At 34.9% G+C, this 23,188-nt stretch overlaps 2 protein-coding genes across 2 annotated transcripts; both read left to right on the top strand.

Moving 5' to 3' along the window:
- Positions 1-2,458: 2,458 nt before the first annotated feature.
- On the top strand, positions 2,459-2,968 carry LOC142635564 (uncharacterized). The gene has a single exon (XM_075809701.1). It carries the CDS (start codon positions 2,459-2,461, stop codon positions 2,966-2,968), a length of 510 nt encoding a protein of 169 aa, XP_075665816.1.
- A 9,262-nt stretch (positions 2,969-12,230) lies between these two features.
- LOC142634363 (beta-amyrin 28-monooxygenase-like) lies at positions 12,231-15,105 on the top strand. Its single transcript, XM_075808659.1, has 3 exons — positions 12,231-13,237; positions 14,391-14,578; positions 14,698-15,105. The coding sequence occupies exons 1-3, from the start codon at positions 12,295-12,297 to the stop codon at positions 14,992-14,994; spliced, it is 1,428 nt and encodes a 475-aa protein (XP_075664774.1). The 5' UTR covers positions 12,231-12,294; the 3' UTR covers positions 14,995-15,105.
- The last annotated feature ends 8,083 nt before the right edge of the window (positions 15,106-23,188 follow it).

Below are 23,188 nucleotides of genomic sequence, written 5' to 3'. Positions count from 1 at the left end.
ATAATTCTAGTTCCAATTTCTTAATCTTGTCAGTCAGCATCATGTTCTCAGTCTTCACTTTATCAATTAAAGTGCTAGCATCAAGCAATTTCAACGACAAATCTTTCTTATCAAGTTCAAGAGAAGTAATTTTCTTTAAACCTTTTTCTACATCCATTGCATCTTTTGCAACAACTTTGCATAGCTTATTGTAAGTTTCTTGCAAATCATCACATTCAGAGAGTTCCCTATCAGAAAGGCTTTCTTCAACAACAACACTTTCATCAACTACAGCAGTAGCTGTGAAAGCAATGAAGTTTTCATCCTCATCACTACCATACTCATGATCAGAAACTTCATCATCACTAAGGGTTACAGCCATAGCCTTACCCTTTGATCTCAAGAATGTAGGACATTCTGATTTCACATAACCATACCCTTGACAACCAAAACATTGTTGACCCAAAGAATTATTAAAGGTTTGACCTACTTTCTCTTTAGATTTATCAATATTGTTCACTTTAGTGGGTTCATTCCTCTTAAAATTCCTAAATTCAACATTGTTTTTGCCCCTTGCCCTTCTGTTATTGTTTCTAAGAAAATTTCTAAAGTTCTTGGCAAGATATGCAATCTCTGTAGAAGAGAGTTCATCATTAAATCCGTTCATTATCAAATCCATTCCCATCAACATAATCATCTAACTTAAGAGCCATTGATTTGGATTTGTTTATCTTGGGTGGGTCTAGCTCAAAGGACTGGAGAGATCCTACAAGCCCATCAACAGGGATGAAGTTCACATCCTTGCTCTCAGTAATGGTAGTTACTTTGGGTCTAAAATCCTCAGTCAAGGATCTAAGGATCTTCTTAACAATTTTAGGTTAATTATAAATTTCACCTAAATTATGAGCAGAATTAACAATATCATTAAGCTTAGCATAGAATTCATCAAAAATTTCATCATCAGACATCCTAATGTTTTAAAATCTAGTTGTTAACTACTGCAACTTATTGATCTCAACTGCCTTTGTGCTTTCATGCACAGTTTGGAGAATTTTCCATGCAGTATGAGCAACCTTAACATTTGAGATTCTCTTGAACTCCTCCATAGAAACAACATTAAAAATAGCATTCATGGCTTTGCTATTAAAAGCGGCTACTTCTTTCTAAGAAGTTTGCCACTCACTTACAAGAGTAGTCGGCTTCTCCCATCCGTATTCAATGGAATTCCAAACTGTCTCATCAATAGATTTCAGGAATGCTTTCATCCTTACTTTCCAATAGGTATAATTGTTTCCATCAAAGTGTGGTGGGATCACAAAAGAGTGACTGTGTTCCATGACAACAGGGGTCACAGATCAACTCTTAGATCAAAGGATCTAAACACTAGAGCTAACCCACTCTGATACCACTTGTTCCTTTTTAGACCCTATAAAATACAAGTTGTTTAACCTAGTTATTTAGCCAAGTGATTACTTAGATAAATTATTCAAATCTAGGTTAACACAAACAAATCATACCATGTAAAGCAGTACAGAAAAGTAAATAACACACGATATGATAACCTAAGAAAACCAAACCGGTAAAAAACTTGGGGAGGATTTAACCCTATCCTTAAGGTAAAACAAGATCCACTATGAAAGAATTGAAGTTTTACAAAAGGACTTAGACCACTAACATCCTAATGCTACCTCAAGTAGAAAACTTATTATTACGACCACGTGACAGCTCCGAGTCCACTGACTACTTCTTTCTTAAATCCACAGCAACCACGAGTACACCCACTTGTGTTTTTCTTTAAGCTCTTGAAACAACAACTGAAGAGATCACCAATTTCTTGACATTAATCTTGCTCTTAATAACCCTAAGTATGCATGAAGGTAAACACCTCTAGATTTCATAAGAGATTCACACATACAGCATATCAACTACAACTAAAACATGGCTAGGGTTTTTCTATTTATATGAGACATAAAACCCTACACGTCAAACGGGCTTGGGCTGAGTTGGAAAATTCTGCAAAAAAACAATCTGCACGAGTTTCGTTCAATTGAGTCTAATTTTCAATCGATCAAACATTGCAGAAATTGAACAATAATTTCCTGCAATTACTCGATTCCAACTTTACACATAAACACACTTTGAGCAACCTAAATCTAAACTCTAAGTTTTGATCATGGTTTGCCAACATTACACATTGAAGTTCTAATACATTTAGATCCTAAAGTCTTAGAACCTAACAGGTGTAGATTACTTCACCAAGTGGGTGGAAGCCGAAGCCTTGGCCACCATCACGAAGAAGAATGTGCGAAGCTTTGTATGGAGGAACATCATCTGCAGGTACGATATACCTAGGGTACTGGTGTCAAACAATGGGAAGCAATTCGACAACAATTCGTTCAGGGATTTTTGCTCACAATTAGGAATTAAGAATCATTACTCATCACCTACCCACCCTCAAGCCAACGGGCAAGTCGAGGCCATGATTCGAGCCTTGCTCAAAATTATCAAGACTCAGCTCGAGGGGGCAAAGGGAATATGGTCGGAAGAATTGCCAAGCGTTTTATGGGCTTATAGGATGACGGCAAGAACACCTAAGGGAGAAACTCCATTTCGACTAGCATACGGAAGCGAGGCAGTCATCACGGCCGAGGTTGAACTCACAAGCTACAGAGTTGAAAATTATGATGAGAGCAGGAATGATGAAGCTATGCGCCTTCAGCTTGATTTAGTAGACGAGGTCAAGGAGAACACTGAGCAAAGGCTAGTGCGGTACCAAGACCTCATGGTCAAGCACTACAACTCCAAAGTCAGACATAGGGACTTTCAAGTTGGAGATCTCATCTTGAGGAAGGTGATGGGCACCACAAGAAATCTTGCTAGACGAGCAAAAGTTACACCACCCATGGAACACAGAGCACCTGGAGAAGTATTATCAGTAGACAAGGGCATGCAAAACGACACTCCTTATTTCCATTTTATTTCCTTTTAGTTAATTTTTACTATCTGCAGTACTTTTTAAGCTCGAAAGGCAGTTTTTTATTCTTTGAGAACAATTTCTACATGCGTATTTATCACAATAAGAGGAGTTATTTAGATATGTGATGTGTTTGTCTACATAAATATTTATGAAGTCCACAAGTGGACGGGTTCACCCCAAGGGATGATTTAAATTTATGAAGTCTACAAGTGGACAGGTTCATCCTAAGGGATGACTTACATTTATTAAGTCCATAAATGGACGAGTTCATCCTAAAGGATGACTTACATTTAGTAAGTCCACAAGTGGACGGGCTCATCCCATGGGATGACTTAAATTTATTAAGTCCACAAGTAGACAGGTTCATGCCAAGGGATGATTTAAATTTATTAAGTCCACAAGTGGACGGGTTCACCCCAAGGGATGATTTAAATTTATGAAGTCCACAAGTGGACGGGTTCATCCTAAGAGATGACTTACGTTTATTAAGTCCACAAGTGGACGGGCTCATTCCAAGGGACGATTTGAATTTATGAAGTCCACAAGTGGATGGGTTCATCCCAATGGATGATTTAAATCTATAAAGTCCACAAGTAGACGGGTTCATCCCATGGGATGACTTAAATTTATTAAGCCCACAAGTGGACAAGTTCATCCCAATGGATGATTTAAATCTATGAAGTCCACAAGTGGACAGGTTCATCCCAAAGGATGATTTGAATCTATAAAGTCCACAAGTGGACGGGTTCATCCCAAGGGATGACTTAAATTTATTAAGCGCATAAGTAGACAGGTTCATCCTAAGGGATGACTTAAATTTATTTAAGTCCAAAAATGGATGGGTTCATCCCAAAGGATGATTTAAATGTATTAAGTCCAAAGTAGACGAATATATTGCAAATATATAATCAAAATACGAGCGATGGATATTAAAATATTATAAAGGCCCATAAAGGGAAAATGTCTACATGCAAGACCTAGAAAGCAATAGGCAATAGTTAAGTTGACAAAAATATTGTTCTTCCAAAATATCTTTACATTCGAAAAAAGAAAAATTATATCAAAGTAAAAAAGAAAGACTATTGTTGGTCCACGGGGTTCTCTCCGTCCTTCGCTTTAGCAGTCTGGTCCCCCTCAAGTGGACGAGCTTCGTCCCTAACAAATTTGGCTTGATCTTCACGAGGAGCAGTCTCCCCATCACCTTGAAGGTCGACGATGGTGTCATTAACAAATAACTCATCGGTGCTTTCGGAGTAGATGGACTGAGCTGGAGTCTAGGCTTGGGCATTAATTGAAATATGGGACAGGTCCAGGTCTAAGAAAGAAGCCTTGACTTGAAGGAAGCAGTCATTAAAGCCATCAGCGAAAAATCCATCGAGCTCTTTTAGGAGGGCGTTGGAGTCACGATATTCCAGTATCGCGTCTTCCTTAGCCTGACGGAGCTTATCCTTGGCGTCCTTAATCTCTCATTCTTTGTCCTCAAAGACTTTTCTCAGCACCTCTAGTTGCTTCTCCAACTCACCTTGGAGTTGCTTTGACGCGGCAAGCTTTTTCTCCTAGACCACCTTCCAGGCCTTTAGCTCCCTAAACTCTGCCTCTGTCACCTTCGCCCTTACTTGATCCACCACCGTCTCCTGGGATAGGCAATGGTCCATCAGGCCCTTCATCATAAGCATCCCTGCAAAAATAAAAAAAACAAGGGTTAGAAAATAAGGGGACAACTTGACAGAAAAAATAAAGGGATGGATGTACATACCTGTGCAATGCTAAAAAGACCCGTCTCCCCCATAGCCTTGGTTGCATGGTTGCTTAAGTCCTTATAGTCATCATCTTTGATGACGGACGAAAGCTACTCAAGTGCATACTGAGAGTCCTTACGAAGGAGGACAGTGTATTTTTCAGTGACGGGAACGTGACCTGTCATGAGGCCTTTACCCTTCCCTAGATTAGGCAAAGGAGGCAGCTTCTTGGCATTAGGATTCACCCCGACGGCTGACCCCGTCGTAACCTTGGGCTTCTTAGAAGGATGGACGGTCTTGTCGGATGGTTTCCTCTTCATGGACAGGTTGACCAGATCCGTTCCCTAGGGAGGTAGGCTTCCCTCCTACTTCTTCCGTGCAGCAGCCTGTTGCTTGATGAAAGCTCACCTCTTGTCGTCTTCCATTTCTGCATCAAAATAGACGGAAAGAAAGTGTTGGTTAAATCACAAAAAATGATGGAAAAAGTAAAAAGCAACGGACTTACATCTGCGCACTTGACTATCGTAGCGATGGGCTGCTGTAGTAGGTTAAGGACCATCGCAATACCAGTGGATTGTGTCCAAGGTAACAAGTATTTCCCACGTCTTCTCTGACAATTTAATCTTAAATATTTTTTTCCAGAAAACTCCATTGCTCCCAAGGTCACCTCTAGACAGTCTCAAGCTGCAAAAAGGGGACGGCTAAGTCAACAATGATAAATAATAAAAAACAAAATTTAGACTAGACGGACACCTACCAGACGGAGGCATTATACCCCAAGTTTTGTCTACTGGCATGTACTCCTAGTCGTCGGAGTGACACATCCAGTCATCCCCTTAAATGAAGAAGTATCGGCTCTTCCAGTTTCTGTTTGAATCAGGGGTGCACACACTAGCTAAGTACAGGCTTCCTTGGTAGGAAACTGTACATACCCTTAGACTGGTTAATTTCTGATGGACGTTAGTAGTGGAAGAACTCCTCCACCGTCATCCTACACTCCCCATTAGGCAAGACTCCGTACAAAACTTCTGCGCCAAGGAAGACTCTCCAGGAATTCGAAGAGATCTGGGTAACGGCTAGCCCCAGGTATTGAAGTAGACAGCGGTGAAGAGCACTTAGAGGGAATCTAATTCCCGCCTTAAACATCTGCTCGTACACCTCGATGTCCTCGACACCCTCATCGTAGCATTATCAGATTTGTAAGGCAGACGGATGGGGATGCTGACAGGAATCTAGTATCTTTCCCTAAGGGTCTCAAAGTGTTTTATCTTGATGCTAGAGTTGAAGTCATTGACCTTCCATAAAGGGAGAAGAATAAATTCCCTAAGGCTATTAGGACCTATAACGAATTGGATGGGAGGATCAACAAAGTATACGTCTTCACTGTTTGAATCACCCTCTGATCCGACCACATCCACGTCCTTATCCTCCTCTGCGGAAGGAGAATTGGTAGATGAACTCCTTTCATCATAAGAGGTGTCGAGGTCATCCTGACATGACAGATACACCTCATCGTATCCTGCTCCTTCGTGGACAAATGATTGATCACTCGACGCCTCACTAGACATCTATCACCTACGCGTGACGGATAAACCCCTAAGACTCTATAGGTCTACATAGGCGACAGGCATGCAATATTTAGAGTAAACAACAAAAATTTTGCGTAAAGAGAAGGGTACTTATAGTTGAGCGACGCAAAGAAACGAACGGAGAAGGCGGGGCAGACGGTCGCACCAAGCAACAGAGAAAACGTAGCTGAAAAAGCAAGTAGACAGTAGCGCTCTGGCATTGGAAATTTGTTGTGGAAAGTAAAAATGAAAGGAAAAAGCAACAAATATGTAGAAGGAACGGCACGGAAGACAAAGGGACGCTTCAGTCCTAGTGATTAACCACTAAAAACTTGCCTCGTGCCCCTACAACATTAATGGCTCTAGGCTAGCATGTTAATCAGAATGCATTTCCCAAGAGATGAGTTAGACCGTCACTCCATGGGTCCGTCTGTAAAACAAAGCGACAGACCCATAAAGTGAGGGGGCAACTGAAGAGGATAAAATTAAGGTAGACAGACTCGTTTTCTAAAAACCTGCCATGGGCGACGGCACTAAGATAATGGATGATCAAAACATAAAGAAGAAGGCGATATCCAAGATGGAAAGATTCTCCATGATGGATGGATTCCAAGCAAGCGGATACAAAGTAGATGGGTGGAAAAGCAACACGGCATCCACATGGCTTAAGTGGTCTTCAAGAAAATTTACGCCTAGTTTGTTTTACACCTTGTTTGGTTTTAATCTTATGGTTTTTCTTTGGGTTAAATTAAAAAATTTAGGCCTAGTTTGTATTTCATATTCATTTCTATACTATATTTTTAATAGAAATTTCAATTTTTTTTTTCGTAAAAAAAAAAAGTATAAAAATCCAATCCATCCAAATTCTTTTTCTTCTTTTTCTTTGTTTTGTTGTTTTTTTATTTATAAATTTTTAGACATAATAAAATTTTAATTTAAACTTATTATCGGGTCAAAAGATTAATTGGTTTTTGGGGTAACTAAAGTTTGAACCAAATTCCTGATTCAAGGACAACTCGACAAGAGACTTTATTAGTAAACTAACAAGAACTTATGATCCAAATCTATCTAAACACAATACTTATTATCAGTAAACTATTGTACGATACCATACCTTTATTTGAATATGGTTAGAATATTTATGAATTGCTGTGGCAGCAACTGAACCCCTTCCCCTACCTCCCTAGTTATCTTGTTTCTTCTTTCTCTTCTTTTTTTCCCCCTAGAAATAACTTTGTTAAAAAAACTTATTTTTAAATATCTTTAAAATAAACTATATCAAATGAGTGCTTAGTAAAAGGGTAAAGAAAAAGGAAAAAAAATAAAAATTCTTTCACACTCTTTCACACATATCTCTAATTGAAGCGGAAATGTCCACATTTTAACCCACTAAAGTATATGTAAAAGAAAGAGATGTGAAATAGTGGATATTTGAGAATTAAATACCTAAAGTAAATTTGTGTAAAATTTATATTGTACTATATTGTACCAGTTTTTTAGTATGATTTGAGTATTTCTAAACTGCTACTATGGCAGACGACAGCTCAAACCCTTTCCTCTACTGTCGGACCCTTGTCTACCCCTTGACTATTTTGTACTTATAGAGTAACCACCATGTCAAGAATGTTGGTGGCGTACCCAGGGATGGAGGCATTTTGTGGCACTAGGGGGCAATGGCACCCCTTTTATATATATATATATATATATAATACTAGTATATATAGGCACTAATTTTAGTAATTTGATTTAATAAAATTACATTTGCTCCCTCTAACAATACCAGTAATCCTTTTAAAGGCCATAAAAAAATTTATAGATCTAAAATATAAATCAAAATTAACCAACCAAAAAAAATTAGCTCAAAAATAAATTTACAAGTAGCAAAACTATAAAAAAAAAAAAAAAAAAGTATAATCAACCAATTTAATCCAAAACAAAAAACCTAGCCATTTAAAAAATTTTAAACAAAATAATTTTGCCTTTACCCATCAACAAAAGCACACATCAAAGACACAAAAAATCCGAAGCATTTAAGTAGCCTAACCGAGAGAAGAGAGTGAGAAACTACGGAGCAAGCATTTTCAATTATGAATGTCTTCAAAATTGACCTTCACAAAAAAATGAAAGATGATTTTTTTATGGACACTAAGGACCATCATTGCGATAATTAGCACGGGAATTCCTTAATAGATGATTTTGATTTAAAAAAAAAAAAACCAAATTCCCTTTTCATTAATGTATTAATAAACAATGATTTTGTATGTTTTTTTGTCTTTGTTGATTGTATATTAATGCTAAATGGATGCTTATTTGGAATTTCATTATATATATATATTTCTATTTCTATTTCTATCTTCCTAATTTCAAATTTCGGCACCAATCCTAAGTGTACTCCAATTAAATTCAATCATGTGATCTTAGAAGTTAAAACTTCTCATTATGCACAAAGAAGTACATTAGTCAATAAGCCATATAGTTGTGGTGTACATTAGTGAATGGCCTTGGAATCTGTATGGCCAGGCTAATATAGCAATTTAGCAAACATAGTATTGGAAAAAGATATCATGGAAAAAGATATCAATTTATGTGGTCCTGGGGAGCAGAGTACATTTTTCATCATTTGTGTGTTTCAGTCCGCGCAGAGGATGTTGTTTTAGATCAGAAAACACTAACACCGAATGTGCTGTCCTCACCAATAGTCTCGTTAAAGCCTTTGTAATACATGTAATATTGCTTTTACAGTTAAATGACCTGAGATCCATAAGTTTACACTAAAACCCTACTTTTTTACTTGAAAAAGAAAACAAAAGATTTATAACAAATCCTTCTATTAAAAAAAAAAGATTTTAAAATAAAATAAGTTAATGATTGCTTTCAATCTCACAATCGACCTGAATTGTTCACAAAATTTGGGAAATCTCATTGTGGTGCACTTGGAATTCGTTTTCCTTTCTTTTTCTTTTTCTTCAATTGGTGTTGCTTGTGTATGTGGGATTTTGAAACAAGAAATAGATAAAACGAATCGAGGCAGTAGCGGGTTGTTCATGGAACCATTCGGCCATGGCTAGGGGCTATGATAAGTGGTGAAGAAGAAAAGTGATAAAAAGGAGATAATGATAAAGCATAAAACCTAGTTGGTTGGAGAAAATACCTATTGGTATTGGAGTGGATTTTTCTTGACAAGATTTGTGGACTTGATCAATGTTATATATGCAATATTTTTACAACAAATATTTGTATTACTTCTCATTTGGACTGAATCACTTTTTAGACTATTAGTAACTTTTCACTTAGAATTTATTGTGAAAATATTGTGAGCTTAGCATTATTTAATTGAGAAATGTTATGTTTAATTTACAACATTTTAACAATAAATTCTAAATGACAAGTAGTTGCTAATTGACAAATAATTACTACCTAGGATTTTTTGTAAAAATATTATAAAAAAGTTGTGGACGTAACACTTCTCAATTTAACATTATTTTTCTAAAATAATTCTATTAGATTACAACTAAAGCTGATTTGAAGTTTATAAGAGTCCGAAATTATGGTTGCACTTACATTGTGTTGTGTATCTTTTCCATGTTACTTAATGTTTAGTGAGTAAGTGAGTTTAAAAGAAAAAAATTATTATATTTTAAGGTAAAACTTAGACGCATTCATTAACAGTGATAAAAAAAAAATTATGAAATACTAACAGTTATTATTGTTAAAAATAATTGTTATTATGATCCGAGGTAATAAACATAGATGATCTTGGAGAATACAAAGGAGAGAGCTTGGGGAACCAATTTCCTTTTTTAAACCGAGGTGTCATTCTCACCAGGTATACCTCGGGAAATTCCCTGAGGGGATAAGGATCACAGAAACTGTCGCCTTCGCATTAATGAGAGACTCTCTATACAATCTCTCCCATATTAAATGCATATAGAACAACTTGAACAATACAAACGCCCATAAAAAATTCTGTTTTAGGATAAGAATAGGGGAGAAACTAATAGGAGAAGGGAAAATATCCCAAAACAATCCAGCTAGGAGCAAGCCAGTTGGAATGATAAGGAAAGGAAGAATGCCTATAAAAGAGGAGAAGATGGCAATGAAGAGAGGGACACAAAAAAAGGGATCAGAAAAAAGACTAGATAAGAGAGAGGAAAAATAGGAGATGAGATATTCCTTTATCTTTATGTCTGAGTGCCACGGGAAAAGAGTGTAATGGTTGTTGCTTGTAATATTAATACAATCTTGCTTCCATAAATGAGTTGTTTAAGCTTCCCATTGTGGAGTTTTCACCTTGTTCAGTTGATAAATAAATTGTGCTAACTGATCACCTAGGAAGGAATTTATCTTAAAGAATTTCTATTATATATATTTATATATATATATATATATATATTTATTTATTTATTTATATCGCTTATTTTGAAATTTATACCTCAAATCACAATTTTGAAAAGTATTAGCCAAACACACAACTTCTTCAAAAATTAGGTTTTAATCGTTGTAGGAGGAAAAAATTTGTCAAGCCAATTACAATATGTAATTTAGTGACAAATTTCAAGTTTATGCGTCATAAAATTATATACATATATATAATTTAGAATCTGATTAGATCTAGACTCTTCTATTTTTGCATTCAATAATTTACTTGTCACAAAAATTAAAAAATTAGATGGAACACATGCGTAAAATTGAATTCCAATTAAAATTGAATTTAGAATCTAATTGAATTTAAACTCTTTAATTTTTGCACCTAATAATTTACTTGACACATAAATTTAAAAACTAGATTAGATATGTGGCGCAAAATTAGACTCCAGTTTAGAATTTAATTAGATTTTCTCTTAGCTTTGGCTATTAATATATATATATATATATATGTGTGTGTGTGTGTGTGTATATATATATATTTATTTATTTATTTATTTATTTATGACCTATAAACTTGAATTGTTTCTAGTTATACAAAAAAGGCTCATAAATATAAATTCATTCAAAAATTATATTTTTTATAGTTTACTTATATTGGACATCTCGTTTTTACACTAATTTAACTCATTTGACACAAAAATTAAAAACCTTAGATTACATGGGACACATGGCACAAAATTAAACTCTAATTGAAATCCAATTTTTACGTTGAATTAACTCATTTAGCACAAAAAATTAAAAACTTAGATTAGATGAGACACGTGGCGTAAAATTAGACACTAATTTAATTTCAATTTGAAATCTAATTGGATTTTCTCTCAGTTATACCTATTATTCTATATTATATATATATATAGATATGATCTTTATCAAAATAGATAAATAAAGATAATTATCTCTAAGAAAAATTTGGGCAAAACAGAGTCTACTACATATCTTCAAGCATATTAATTCAAAGTGAAGCTTATCCTCTGAAACAACTATAAAATAGAGGACATATCTCATTTTCTTGACCAAGTTTCAAGATGTCAAAACTCTAGAAAAATTATGTTTCTAAAGTACTTGAAAAACATTCGAGGACTTGAAGAACAACAAATTTCTAACAAGCTCATAGCCAGAGATTTGATGTGAAAACCGCTCAATCCATTTCCAACCAAAGTAAAGAGGATTTCTCGTTCAAGTCAAGTTCAAAGAAGATAGAATTAGAGGAGTATTCTTTCGTAAAAGAATCAAAACAAAAATTGTACTCACTACTTGATAAATACAAAAATATATTTATGACACATTTTTTATTTTTTTTTATTTTTTGCATTTGATAAATTTTATATTTACAACCGTTTTTTTACCGAACATTCTAATTTTAGAGCGCAACTATTTCAAAAGGCACAAAGCTACAAAAAAGTTGATCCAACTCAAAACGCGGTACTGAACACAATTAGGTGCGCCAAGTGCCAACTACCCCTATATCTCTTATTAAAAAAAATAAATAAAAAAAACCTACCCCTATATAATTAAACCAAAGTATCAAAACCTGCCCATCTCACTCGTTTCTAGCTTCAATTTCAACTACTCATTATTGATTCCTCCCTTGATTACAATAACCATGGCTGCTTTCCTCTTAATCCTATGTTTGATCCCTGTAGTTCTTGCTTTTTTCATCTTGGCTTTCACAAGAAAGTCCAACGATGGTCATAAAAACCTGGCACCAGGGAGCTTTGGATGGCCTATCATGGGTGAAACCCTTGAGTTCCTATTTGGGAAGCCAGATAAGTTTGTGTTTGATAGGATGAAGAAGTATAACCCTGATATATTCAAGAGCAGGATTCTTGGTGAGGAAACAGTAGTCATATGTGGGCCAAGTGGACACAAATTCTTGTTCTCCAACGAGCAAACGCTCTTCACTGCATTTCGACCTCATTCTATGCAAAAGATCTTCCGTTCTTACCAAACGCAAACAGCTGCTCCAGCCCAAATCTCACGCGATGCTGAGGCCAAAATCCTAAAATCACCTGGGTTTTTGAAGCCCGAAGCATTGGTGAGGTACTTGGGGAAAATGGACTCCATCACACAGCAACAAATGCAAAGTTATTGGGAAGGAAATGATGTAGTCAAGGCCTTCCCTCTTGCCAAGACTCTAACTTTGAGTCTAGCTTGTAGATTTTTTTTGGGCACTGATGATCCTGAGCGAATTGCTAGACTTGTTAGCAATTTTGATGATATTACACTTGGGTTGCATTCAATTCCTGTGAAGTTTCCAGGAACTATATTTTACAAAGCAAACAAAGCTGCTGCGGCAATCAGAAAGGAGCTAAGGAGTGTTATTCAGGAGAAGAAGTCTGCTATGGCGACAGGACAACCTATGCAGGACATATTATCACACCTGATCGTTGCTACTAATCCATCTGGGAAGTACATGCCAGAGGCTGAAATTGCTGATAAGATTATGGGTTTGCTTACTGCTGGGTATAGCACTGTGGCTACTGCCATGACTTTCTTCATGAAATATGTTGGAGAGAGACCCGAGATCTTTGAGAAAATCCTAGCTGGTACCAACTTTATCTCTTCTTCTTTTTAATTTTCCTACTCAAGCAAGTTTTTTTAATTCAACAACATTTACAGATTTGGTAAGGTCCATTAGATAATTATTAGTGGACCTCCTAGGGGCAGGGGCACAAACACTTGTCCTTCCAAACAAAAACACTAACATCACGTGTGTTTAATATTAATGTTTAGAATTTAACACATTAAACATAAAAAATCACCTTAATGAGATACGTTAAGAGTACTCTCATCAGGTGTCTTAAACGTGTTAAGTGCTATGATATGACACATTTGGCACACCAAACACAAAAAACGGAGCTTTATGAGGTGTGTCAAATGTCTCAAAAATTTGAGACATGCTACAATACCATTTTATCTTTAAAACAGTACAAACATGTGTGTTAAATAAAAAAAAATTGTATTCATTTCTCTCTCTTTTTTTATTACTTTTCTTTCTTCTCTCTCTTACTTTTTCCTTCTTTCTTCCGGCGCCTGTTCCTCATGTTCAGTCATTCCCTCTTCCCTTTTTCTTCTTCTTTCTTCTCTAGCATCTTCACTGGCTTCGGGTTCTTTTTTTTTTCTTTTCTTTTTTTCCTTTTTTCTTTTTTCCGTTCCCTTTCTCTGCGCTTCTTTCTCTATTTTTTTTTTTCCTATCACGAAGAAGAAGGCGATTTCGATTCGATATTCACGGATGCGCTGAAGGGACTCACCGATCTGAAGTAGAGCTCGCCGATTGAAGCTTGCTGATCTGAAGCAGAGCTCGCTGATCTAAAACTCTACTCGCCCAGGAGCAATCACCGATCTTTGCTCGTCGTCCTCCACAATTCTAGCTGAAACCCACCCAAAATGTCTTGATGTATGTCCGATCTTTGCTCATTGTAATTAATTTTATAATTGATTTGGTGGATTTGGGATGTGGGTTTGTGCCGGGGGAGAATTTGAATCTTGATCTTGTAAAGGATGAGATCAAGTAATAGACACTAACTTACAAGATTCTTGACTTGTTAAAAGCTGGTTAAACTAGAACTACATTAAGATTATAAAAAAACTATATAGATGCAAAATAAGATTTTTTTTTTTTTAAAAAAAAATTTGTTGGGACAAAGACTCTCATATAACTACCAATGGATTTCTTTTTACTGTAATTTATGAAACCAGAGCAATTGGAGGTGTCAGCTGCAAAAAAGCCTGGAGACTTGTTGGAGTGGGATGACATACAAAAAATGAAGTATTCATGGAACGCGATAAATGAAGTGATGAGGCTCACACCACCACTTCAGGGTACTTTCAGGGAAGCCCTGACTGATTTTACCTATGCTGGTTACACAGTTCCAAAGGGGTGGAAGGTACGTACATGAATTTAGACTATTATAATTAATGTGAATGTGAATGTAACTAACATGTAATGTAACTAGCTAGGAATAATATATTCCGCATATATATAATATTATATTATTTTTGGCAGGTATATTGGACAGTGAGTACCACTAATAAGAACCCAGAGTTCTTTCCAGAGCCAGAAAAATTTGACCCGTCAAGGTATGAGGATTCTAATACATTTCCACCATTCACATTTGTTCCATTTGGTGGTGGACCTCGTATGTGCCCTGGGAAAGAGTATGCTAGGCTAGCAATACTCACTTTTGTTCACAATGTGGTGAAGAGGTTTAAATGGGAGGTGATCCTTCCTGATGAGGAGATTATAGGTGACATGATGCCAACTCCAGCGAAAGGACTTCCAATTCGTCTTCGAAGTCACTAAAAATATTGCTTTTTTAATTTGTGTAAGAAAATAAAGAAACATTTCTTATGCTATTGGAGTTCATTCCAGAAGTCAAATTTAAATATTTAATTTCACGTAAACACCTTAATTTGGAGTCAGTTTAGATTTTAAAGCTCCAAAGGAATGTGGCTTGTTTAATCGCCATTTCCTCTCTCTCTCTCTGGTACAAAAATGAGAGGCGGGGGGAGGGGATATTTGGATTTTGATGGCCGAATAAGTGAATGGTGATAGGGGCTATTTGGATTTTGATGTTTCCATCACTCATCACCCAATTTTCATCACTCGTCACTCATCACTCAAAAATGATGGGATCCATGGAGATGCAGCTTGTTTGGATTTGTTTTCAAGTTTTGTTTCCATCACTCAATTCTCACATTTTTGAGTAATGAGATACAAAAACTGAAAACAAGTTTTAGGTGCTTTTTGAGTTATGAAAACTAAGTTATGATGGCATTTTTGTAATTCTACTGAACTTAGTGGTCCCACCCATATGTTTTGTCCCATCCATGGCAGAGCAATAATGCCCAGCCAATGGCTACAACACTATTCATTCTCAGCCTCCATTGTTGTTGTTTCCGAAAGGTGATATTACTCTCTAAAATCTATGGCTTCAGTGTATCTTTCTTTTTCTTTTTTCTTTTTTTCTTTCCTTTCTTCACATCTATTGCTATTCAGATGAAACACCATCTTCCTTTAAATTCACCAAGTTCTCAGTCACCATAACGTCCTTCTTAAGATTCACAAAACCCCAAATGCAAACCCAAAAAAAAAAAAAAAACTCTCACCTGCACTGTGGCGACTCTTAAAGAAGAAAACACTGATAGAGGGAAAGAATCAATTTTTTATTTATAAAAAAAAAAAAATGAATAAAGAAGAAGACATACCTATGGAACAATGGTAACATGGTCAGAGGGTGGGTTTCACGTTTTTGAGTTTTTAAAGTTGAAAACAGAACTGAGTTTTAGGTGCCAAACTAGATTTTGGAAATATTTGGAGATTATTGAGTTATAAGAAATGAGTTATAGAGTGATGAGTGAGTATTTTTTTCGCCCAAACAACTAGTTTGTTGTTTTTGGAAAAGATGCCTTTTTTATCCTATATTTTATTATTTTTATTTTATCCTTTCATAGTTTAAGAATTCTCAATTTGGTTATGAATTTTATAACTTATTTATCATTGGGTTTTTATGATGAGGTATGGTTTTAGGCCTTTTTAGTATTGCACTTTGGGGTACAGTTTGGCCAAAACCATCACCACACAGTCCACACTACACCTCAATTTTGCCATTACATGTGCTTTGCAATGTAAAAGGTGCAGTTTGGTCGGTATTTAGCTAGTATATTTTGCAAGATGTCATGATCAATTACTAGTTTACTATTAATAGTCATAACAATACGATAGCAAGTTATTTAAAAAACAGTATAACTTGTGTACAAAAAAGTAACACAAATATATACAAAAGAAAAAAAAAATAGTTCATGACAGTAAACCATAAGCAATTATGCATGTTAAACAAATATAACTTGTAACATAAAAAGTTATTTTATACACAACAACGAGTCAATGACTATTTAATTGAGACAACGCTAACAATGGAGCATAATTTTTTTTTAAAAAAAACATTACTATCTAGCTTATATTCAAAAACAAATGACAAAATTTATTTGAGGATAATTTAGATAGTGAGTTCAATGCACTAGCAAAAATATTGTAAATTTGGATATCTCAAATTTTATCTGCCATACTATCTGTCCGTACTATTTCTGGAGTGTTCTATGAACATGACGTGAAATACTCTGATTAAAGGTGGTTGCGATACTGCTTCCTTGTAAAAAATGAAAACATTATGTCAAGGAAAGAAGCCATGTATTGCATGGTTTTGAAACTTGGACCATTCAAAGAACCGAAAAAGAGAGAGGTTCAAGGGTTTTAAAATTGGACCGAGATCAAACCGAGGTCGAACCGTGATGATGTCATAATTAAATTAATAGTATTTAATACAAAATAATTTAAATAAATGCTTAAAATTATGTAATATTGACTAAATTAGTACTTATAGAGATTCAAATATATCTTAATTTACGATAAATATGATATTTGTTAGATTTTCTCTTGTTATTTAAAGATTTTAAAACATTATATCTAAAAAATAATAAATAAATATAACAAAAAAAGTTTTAAAAAATATTACTAAAAAATAATAAAATTAAACTTTAATAAGTTGGCTGTTCTAGATAAAAAGAGAAGAAAAAAACTTATGACTCATGAGATCTCGTGAGAAACCCAACCCCACTCACACATTTCCCCAAGCATCATGATCAAAGTTCACACGTTTCCTCAAGCCACGTGATCAAACTTCAAACCCTATGGACTGTTGTCTTCTATTCTTTTAGCTTTCCCCTACAGCCTTCGCCACTCTCTCCCTCTATTATTTCTTCCACAGTTTTCAAACAAACAACAGTCTCCTTCCACAATTTTTCAACAAATAAAGAAGAAGAAGCAGAAGTAGATGCAGATGCAGATGCATGTGCAGAAGCCAAAAGCATATTTGTAGCCTTTCTTCCGTAGTCTTCTAATTTTTTTTTTACTTGTTTTCTTTTTTTCTTTTTCTGGGAAGATCTGACGTTGGAGATTATTTTGAGCAATGTTTTGTGGTTTTTTAGGAACCATCACACCCGTGTCCGGTTTTGAAAACCGGGCGGTTTGATCGGTTCACTGAAAAATTAAAATTTTCGATTTTGGTAGTTTAAAAAACCGGAAGGATAGATTATTCTTGGTTATCGCGGTCTGACATGCCGGTCCAGTCTGGATTTCAAAACCATGATGTATTGTAGAATAGTTCTATCCAAGACTTCAAGCAATGTTACACTTTTTTTTCTTTGCAAGACAAATGGAGACAATAATTTGTCTCAACAACAACTTGGGTTTGCTATTCATTTCACTCAATGTCGCATTCCGTAGACTCGGGCACATGGTTTTGGACTTTAAAACTTATTTTTTGAGAATTAGACTTTAAAACTTGAATGGCCTCAAAGTGTGAAGTTATTGACCCATCAAAGAATAAAATACACTGGTACAAACTCAATCATTATTCATTAGTCTAACACCAATAATGCGATTGTTGAACAAAATCCTACACCATGCTGCTTGATTTTTTGCAAGATTTTCAGAAATCACAAGTCCAATAATTTTAATGTCAAATATATATATTGGTGCCAATTATGTAATTCATCATGTACAAAAGCTATTTGTTGTTGAAAGTTCTAATACAAGCTGGTGAAGAAGCTGTTAGTGTTCGAGCTCTCTTCGTCTTGAGAGAATTCTAAGGTAGAAACAATGGAATTGACAAACAAGGCTTCCAAACCTTGGATTGGCTTTGAGCTGACCTATAGACCTATACAACTATGTTAGAGCTCTCCTCTTCTATTGGGCTCAACTCTCTTTTGCCGAGAGCGGACACTGAACACACCAAAACAATGTATCTGAAATCATTTTGTTTCGCGAAAATCTTAAAGGTCAAACCAAAGAAACAATCGAAGCATTGGCTAGATCTGAAACTGAGTATCTGACAACCAAAGATAGACTTAGGGTCTGTTTGGATACCGCTTATTTTGCTGAAACTGAAAACTTATTACTAAAAGTACTGTAGATAAAAGTAAAAATTAGTTGAAATAGTACAATGGGGCCCATGTATGTCTTCCTCACCTACCTCTACATAAGTTGTTTCTTTTCTCTCTTTATACACATGTTTCTTTATTGTACGCAATCTTTTATTTCTATTTCACATTAAGATGACGTGATGAGTTTTATTTAAAGTATTTCAAAAATGCAGGTTGTCAAAGTTTTCCTTGTTATGAACTCTCTTCTTGCAAAATTTTTTAAAAGTTTGTGTTATGATAGATTTTATTGTATTCAACAAATGAGTATGAGTTGAGTGATTTATGACTTCTTTCATATGTTTATTTGTTTGTAGTTGTTTTGTCACAGATTGCCAAATGGGGAAATTGTTAGGACATATGTCATTTATGTTAGGAACATATGTCATCATGTATTGGCTAATCCTTTGACAAAACGCACTTTACTTTTATTTGAGTAGATCTAGGATGTGTTTATTGCTTTAAGGAACAAGATTTCAAGTTCAAGTGTTAAAGCCATGCAAGTCTATTCAAGAATCAAGTAATGAAGTACTGATTTTTAAAGCTCGACAGCTAGTATTTATCGAGATTTAAAACGCTGTCTAAGCCTGAATCTCGATAGCTTCTCGATAGATAGGATATCTATCGAGAATTATAAAAATCAGATTTTCAGCTCTGCTTTCATTCCAATCCATGAATATGTGTTTAGGTTTTCTTCTCTCACGATCCTAAACATATATAAGGATTATTTTAAAAGGCCGTCACGATGAGCACAATTGCACAAGTGTGAAGCAAAGTGTTATTCAAGCAAATTGTGACCGGAAACTTAGTTTGCCCTAGTTCTTCCTTCTCTTTACGAAGCTGCTGTGTTTGTACATCGTAGGGTTCTGTGACTAAGCAACTTCATGATCTTTATTGTGTGATGAACTGAAGAACTTTGCAACCAACATCTTTCTCAAGTTGGTGAGTTAGTCATGTACTGGAGACGTGCATCTTTGGTTAGTCACGTAGTGGGATCCGTGCAAAAGGATGACATTTATATATTGAAGAGTTTAGAGGTTCTAAAATGGTCAAAAGTTTCTGCTATAAGTTCATCTACGGGGATTGTAGAGTTTAGGGACAAAGGTTTTGTACTAGATTTGAAATTTCTTTTTACTTTACTATAGTAAATTGATTTTCAGGAAGGGTTTCCCTAGATTTTTTACTTTGAAACTAGTTTGTTTCGTTGGTTTTTCAGGGTCAATATATCTTGTCTTATTTAATTTTTCGTTGTACATGATTTTCACATGATATTGATGTTTATTTGTTATAACAAGTTTTATTCATAATAAATCTAATTAAAAACTTGGGTTTAAAACTTGTTAATTCTATCAACTAGGGTCCAAATTTCCTAACATTTACTCACATATGTATATCCAACAATAATCTCTCTCTTACAAGTGATCTCTATTTCTCTATGGGCTTCAAGACCTCTCTGTGAGCTATAAAAAAGTCCTAATAATTTCTCCCTTTTGGCCTTTTGGGTTAAGTGTGTTTCTATATATTATATAACTACTAACTATTGATAAAATCTTCTCAAGGTATTTATCTCCCCAATAAGTGGTATCAGAGCGCATGATTGTATGGGACGTAGGAGGCAATATTATCAAGGTTCCTTTCATAATTGGAGTAAGAACGTGGTGTGTGTACTTGGAACCTTTTCGGAAATAAAGTAGGGACAGGTTCCTATCACAGTTGGAGCAGGGATGATAAATTGTACCAAGCAAGCCCATAAATGCATCATGCATACTATCTTGGAAAAAGTCTCAACAAAGGAATGTTGCTAATGGTGTGCTAATACAGTGTGGTGTAAGGTTTCCATGGATATAAAAGACATGTGGAGTTGACACGTGGAGGCCAATGGAAGATGCACTAGTGAGGAAAAAATCTCATAAGACACAGGGGAGCGAGTAAAACTTGTTCATGACCCATGGAGAGGTCTTAAAGTCCACAGAAAAGCAGAGATTCACATGTGAGTGGAAGGTTGTTGGGAATGCTTGTGTGAGTGAAGTCTTACATTGAATAATGATGAGAATAATAAATAGTTGATATAACATAGTTGACTCAATACCTATTGGGATTAAGTCTTTTAGGTTAAAGTGTGTCTCTATATGTTATATTAACTATTCAAAGAGGCTCTCCAAAATGTTTATTTCTCCAACATATCCCTAGAAATTCTTTTATAATATAATTAGGTCCCAGTAGAATTCACCTAGATCATGTGCTAGTAAGAGTGCAATTTCAAAAGAAATACCCTTAATATTATGTGATAAAGAATGTTTTGAATATCACAAACCTCTCTCCATTATATGTTAGCAATTGATTTTTGCTCTCCGCGGCTTTCACAACCACAAAGGCCTCAACATTTTGATAGGTCATCTGAAAAGGAAATGATTTATTTAAGTCTAGGCATCAATCCTCTTATTGAAAAGCCTGTCTCATTTCAATATGAGGTGAGACTTTAATTAAGAAAAAAACGGGAGAAGATATTTAATAAGGCTCAAAGGTGCATACTGACTTTTTTTTGGATACAAAAGGTGCATACTGACTTAACAACATCATAAATAGTGTCACTCATAGTGCACCAAAACAAAAGGCTTTGAAGAAGGCATCAACCGAACTCATTAGTTAGGGAGATATCAAGAAAAAAGAAATTTCAAAGAATACATTAATGGTTTTACATTTTGTTCTATAAAACATTCAACAAGAACACCGGGAGTATACTAGCTGAAATTTATAGGATAGTTCTAAAATTAGAATGATTAATAAGCTATCCTGTCCACCCCCACTCCATCCACCTCAGTTGAATACAGACTCTATAATAAGATCTAACTTGAAACTCTTTATGGTTGTTTAGTATTATTGTATGATATTGCATTTGATGAGGACCAGATTTTCCTTGTCACGCGCGGAATGTCAGACCAAGAGAATCACTGATATCGTAATAAAAATACTAGATTTGGAATAGAACATAAATAGAGATCTTAAACAGTTTTGGGTTTCACAGTCATAGAAAGCTTTTAATAATGACCTATCAAAAAATGAGTCTCTTCTAGTTTGGAAAGAAAGGCTTCCCTGGAGATGTAGTGCACATTATTAATTATATCTTTTTATTATTGATTCATGGAACAGAATTTGATTTGTATTGATTGGAACTTCTTTGATTTTTCTGAATAGTGAATCTGGTTTTTTTTTTTTTTTCCTTCTTCTTTTAATTTCATAGATTGGAACATAAGTTTGGGATCTTTGGTCTAATTGATTCTATAGTTAGTAGTCTTATGATCTGTGGGGAATCTATATTAAGTTTTTTTAGTTTTTTTGGAAGGCGATTTTAATTTAATTCGTTGAGTTTTATCTTGGAAGGCTTAGAGCTCACAATAGCTCCTGCAAAAATTGCTATCTATTTTAAAAATAGAATCTACTTTATCTAGGTTAATTCATTGTGTGTGTGTGTTTTTTTTTTTTTTTGTTATGACCCACTTTAGGGAGTTATATGTACTCGTCATTAGAGTTGCATATGATTTGAACATTCTTAAAAACCTATTCATAAGTAAATAATAATAATAAAAAGGTCTGGCTTTAAAAAACTATTCATAAGTAAATTAAAAATATATATAATTGTTGCGTAACAGATACTCATGCAACTGCTAACGGATTTATTACCGGAGCCAAATTGGAGCGGTCAAGGTATGATGATACAAATGCATTTCCTCCTTTCACATGTGCCCTGGGAAAGAGTATTCTTGGCTAGCACTAATGCCTACTTTTGTTCACAATGTGATGAAGAAGTTTAAATGGGAGCTAGTGCTCCTTCCTAAAGAGAAGATTATAGGTGATATGGACTTCCAATTCGTCTTAAAAGCCATTAAGATATTGGAGCTCCTATGCTATTGGAGTTCATTCCAGAAGTCAAATTTGATATTTAATTTCATGTAAACACCTTAATTTGGAGTGTGTCAAAAACACAAAGCTCCAAAAGGAATGTGGCATGTGGACACTGGGCACTACATTTACTTTTGTAATCTTTGGCTTAAAAGTTATAGTGATTTTTTCATTTTCATAAAGTTGTACTGGAGAACTGAACTCATGTGGAAAATAGAGAAGATGATGAAGTGGCACAGAGAGTTTTGGAAAAAAAAAAAAAAAAAAAATCTATGCTACATGTTTCGTTCTCTCTTATCTACAACTCTGTGTCTTTTGCTTTATTCTCAATTTCAACTTTCAATTGATAAAATCACCACATACTTTTGATACGACGGTTACTTCACAAGTATTAGTATTACTTTTAGAGTGTATGGAGTAAGGACTGAGATTCAAATCTCCAGAAAGAAATTTCACACACATATATACTTAGATTAGACTAGAATAAAATTTTTATCTTATATAAAAATAAAAATAAAAATAAACTTTTAATTGATAAAGATTTATCGGGAGTCAAAAACCAACCAATTAACAACAATAACGCTCTGGATGGAAATAACATATCACATCACAGCCCT

This window comes from Castanea sativa, chromosome 5, assembly GCF_040712315.1.
Source record: "Castanea sativa cultivar Marrone di Chiusa Pesio chromosome 5, ASM4071231v1".
Lineage (NCBI taxonomy): Eukaryota > Viridiplantae > Streptophyta > Magnoliopsida > Fagales > Fagaceae > Castanea > Castanea sativa.
This window is presented reverse-complemented; position numbering and strand designations above follow the sequence as displayed.

What these genes read in the sequence shown, in the direction of transcription:
- LOC142635564 (XM_075809701.1), top strand. Translation starts at nt 2,459, where the DNA reads ATGATTCGAGCCTTGCTCAAAATTATCAAGACTCAGCTCGAGGGGGCA.
- LOC142634363 (XM_075808659.1), top strand. Translation starts at nt 12,295, where the DNA reads ATGGCTGCTTTCCTCTTAATCCTATGTTTGATCCCTGTAGTTCTTGCT. An exon ending in CTTTGAGAAAATCCTAGCTG is followed by an intron (nt 13,238 to 14,390) that starts GTACCAACTTTA and finishes TTATGAAACCAG; the next exon opens with AGCAATTGGAGGTGTCAGCT. An exon ending in CAGTTCCAAAGGGGTGGAAG is followed by an intron (nt 14,579 to 14,697) that starts GTACGTACATGA and finishes TATTTTTGGCAG; the next exon opens with GTATATTGGACAGTGAGTAC.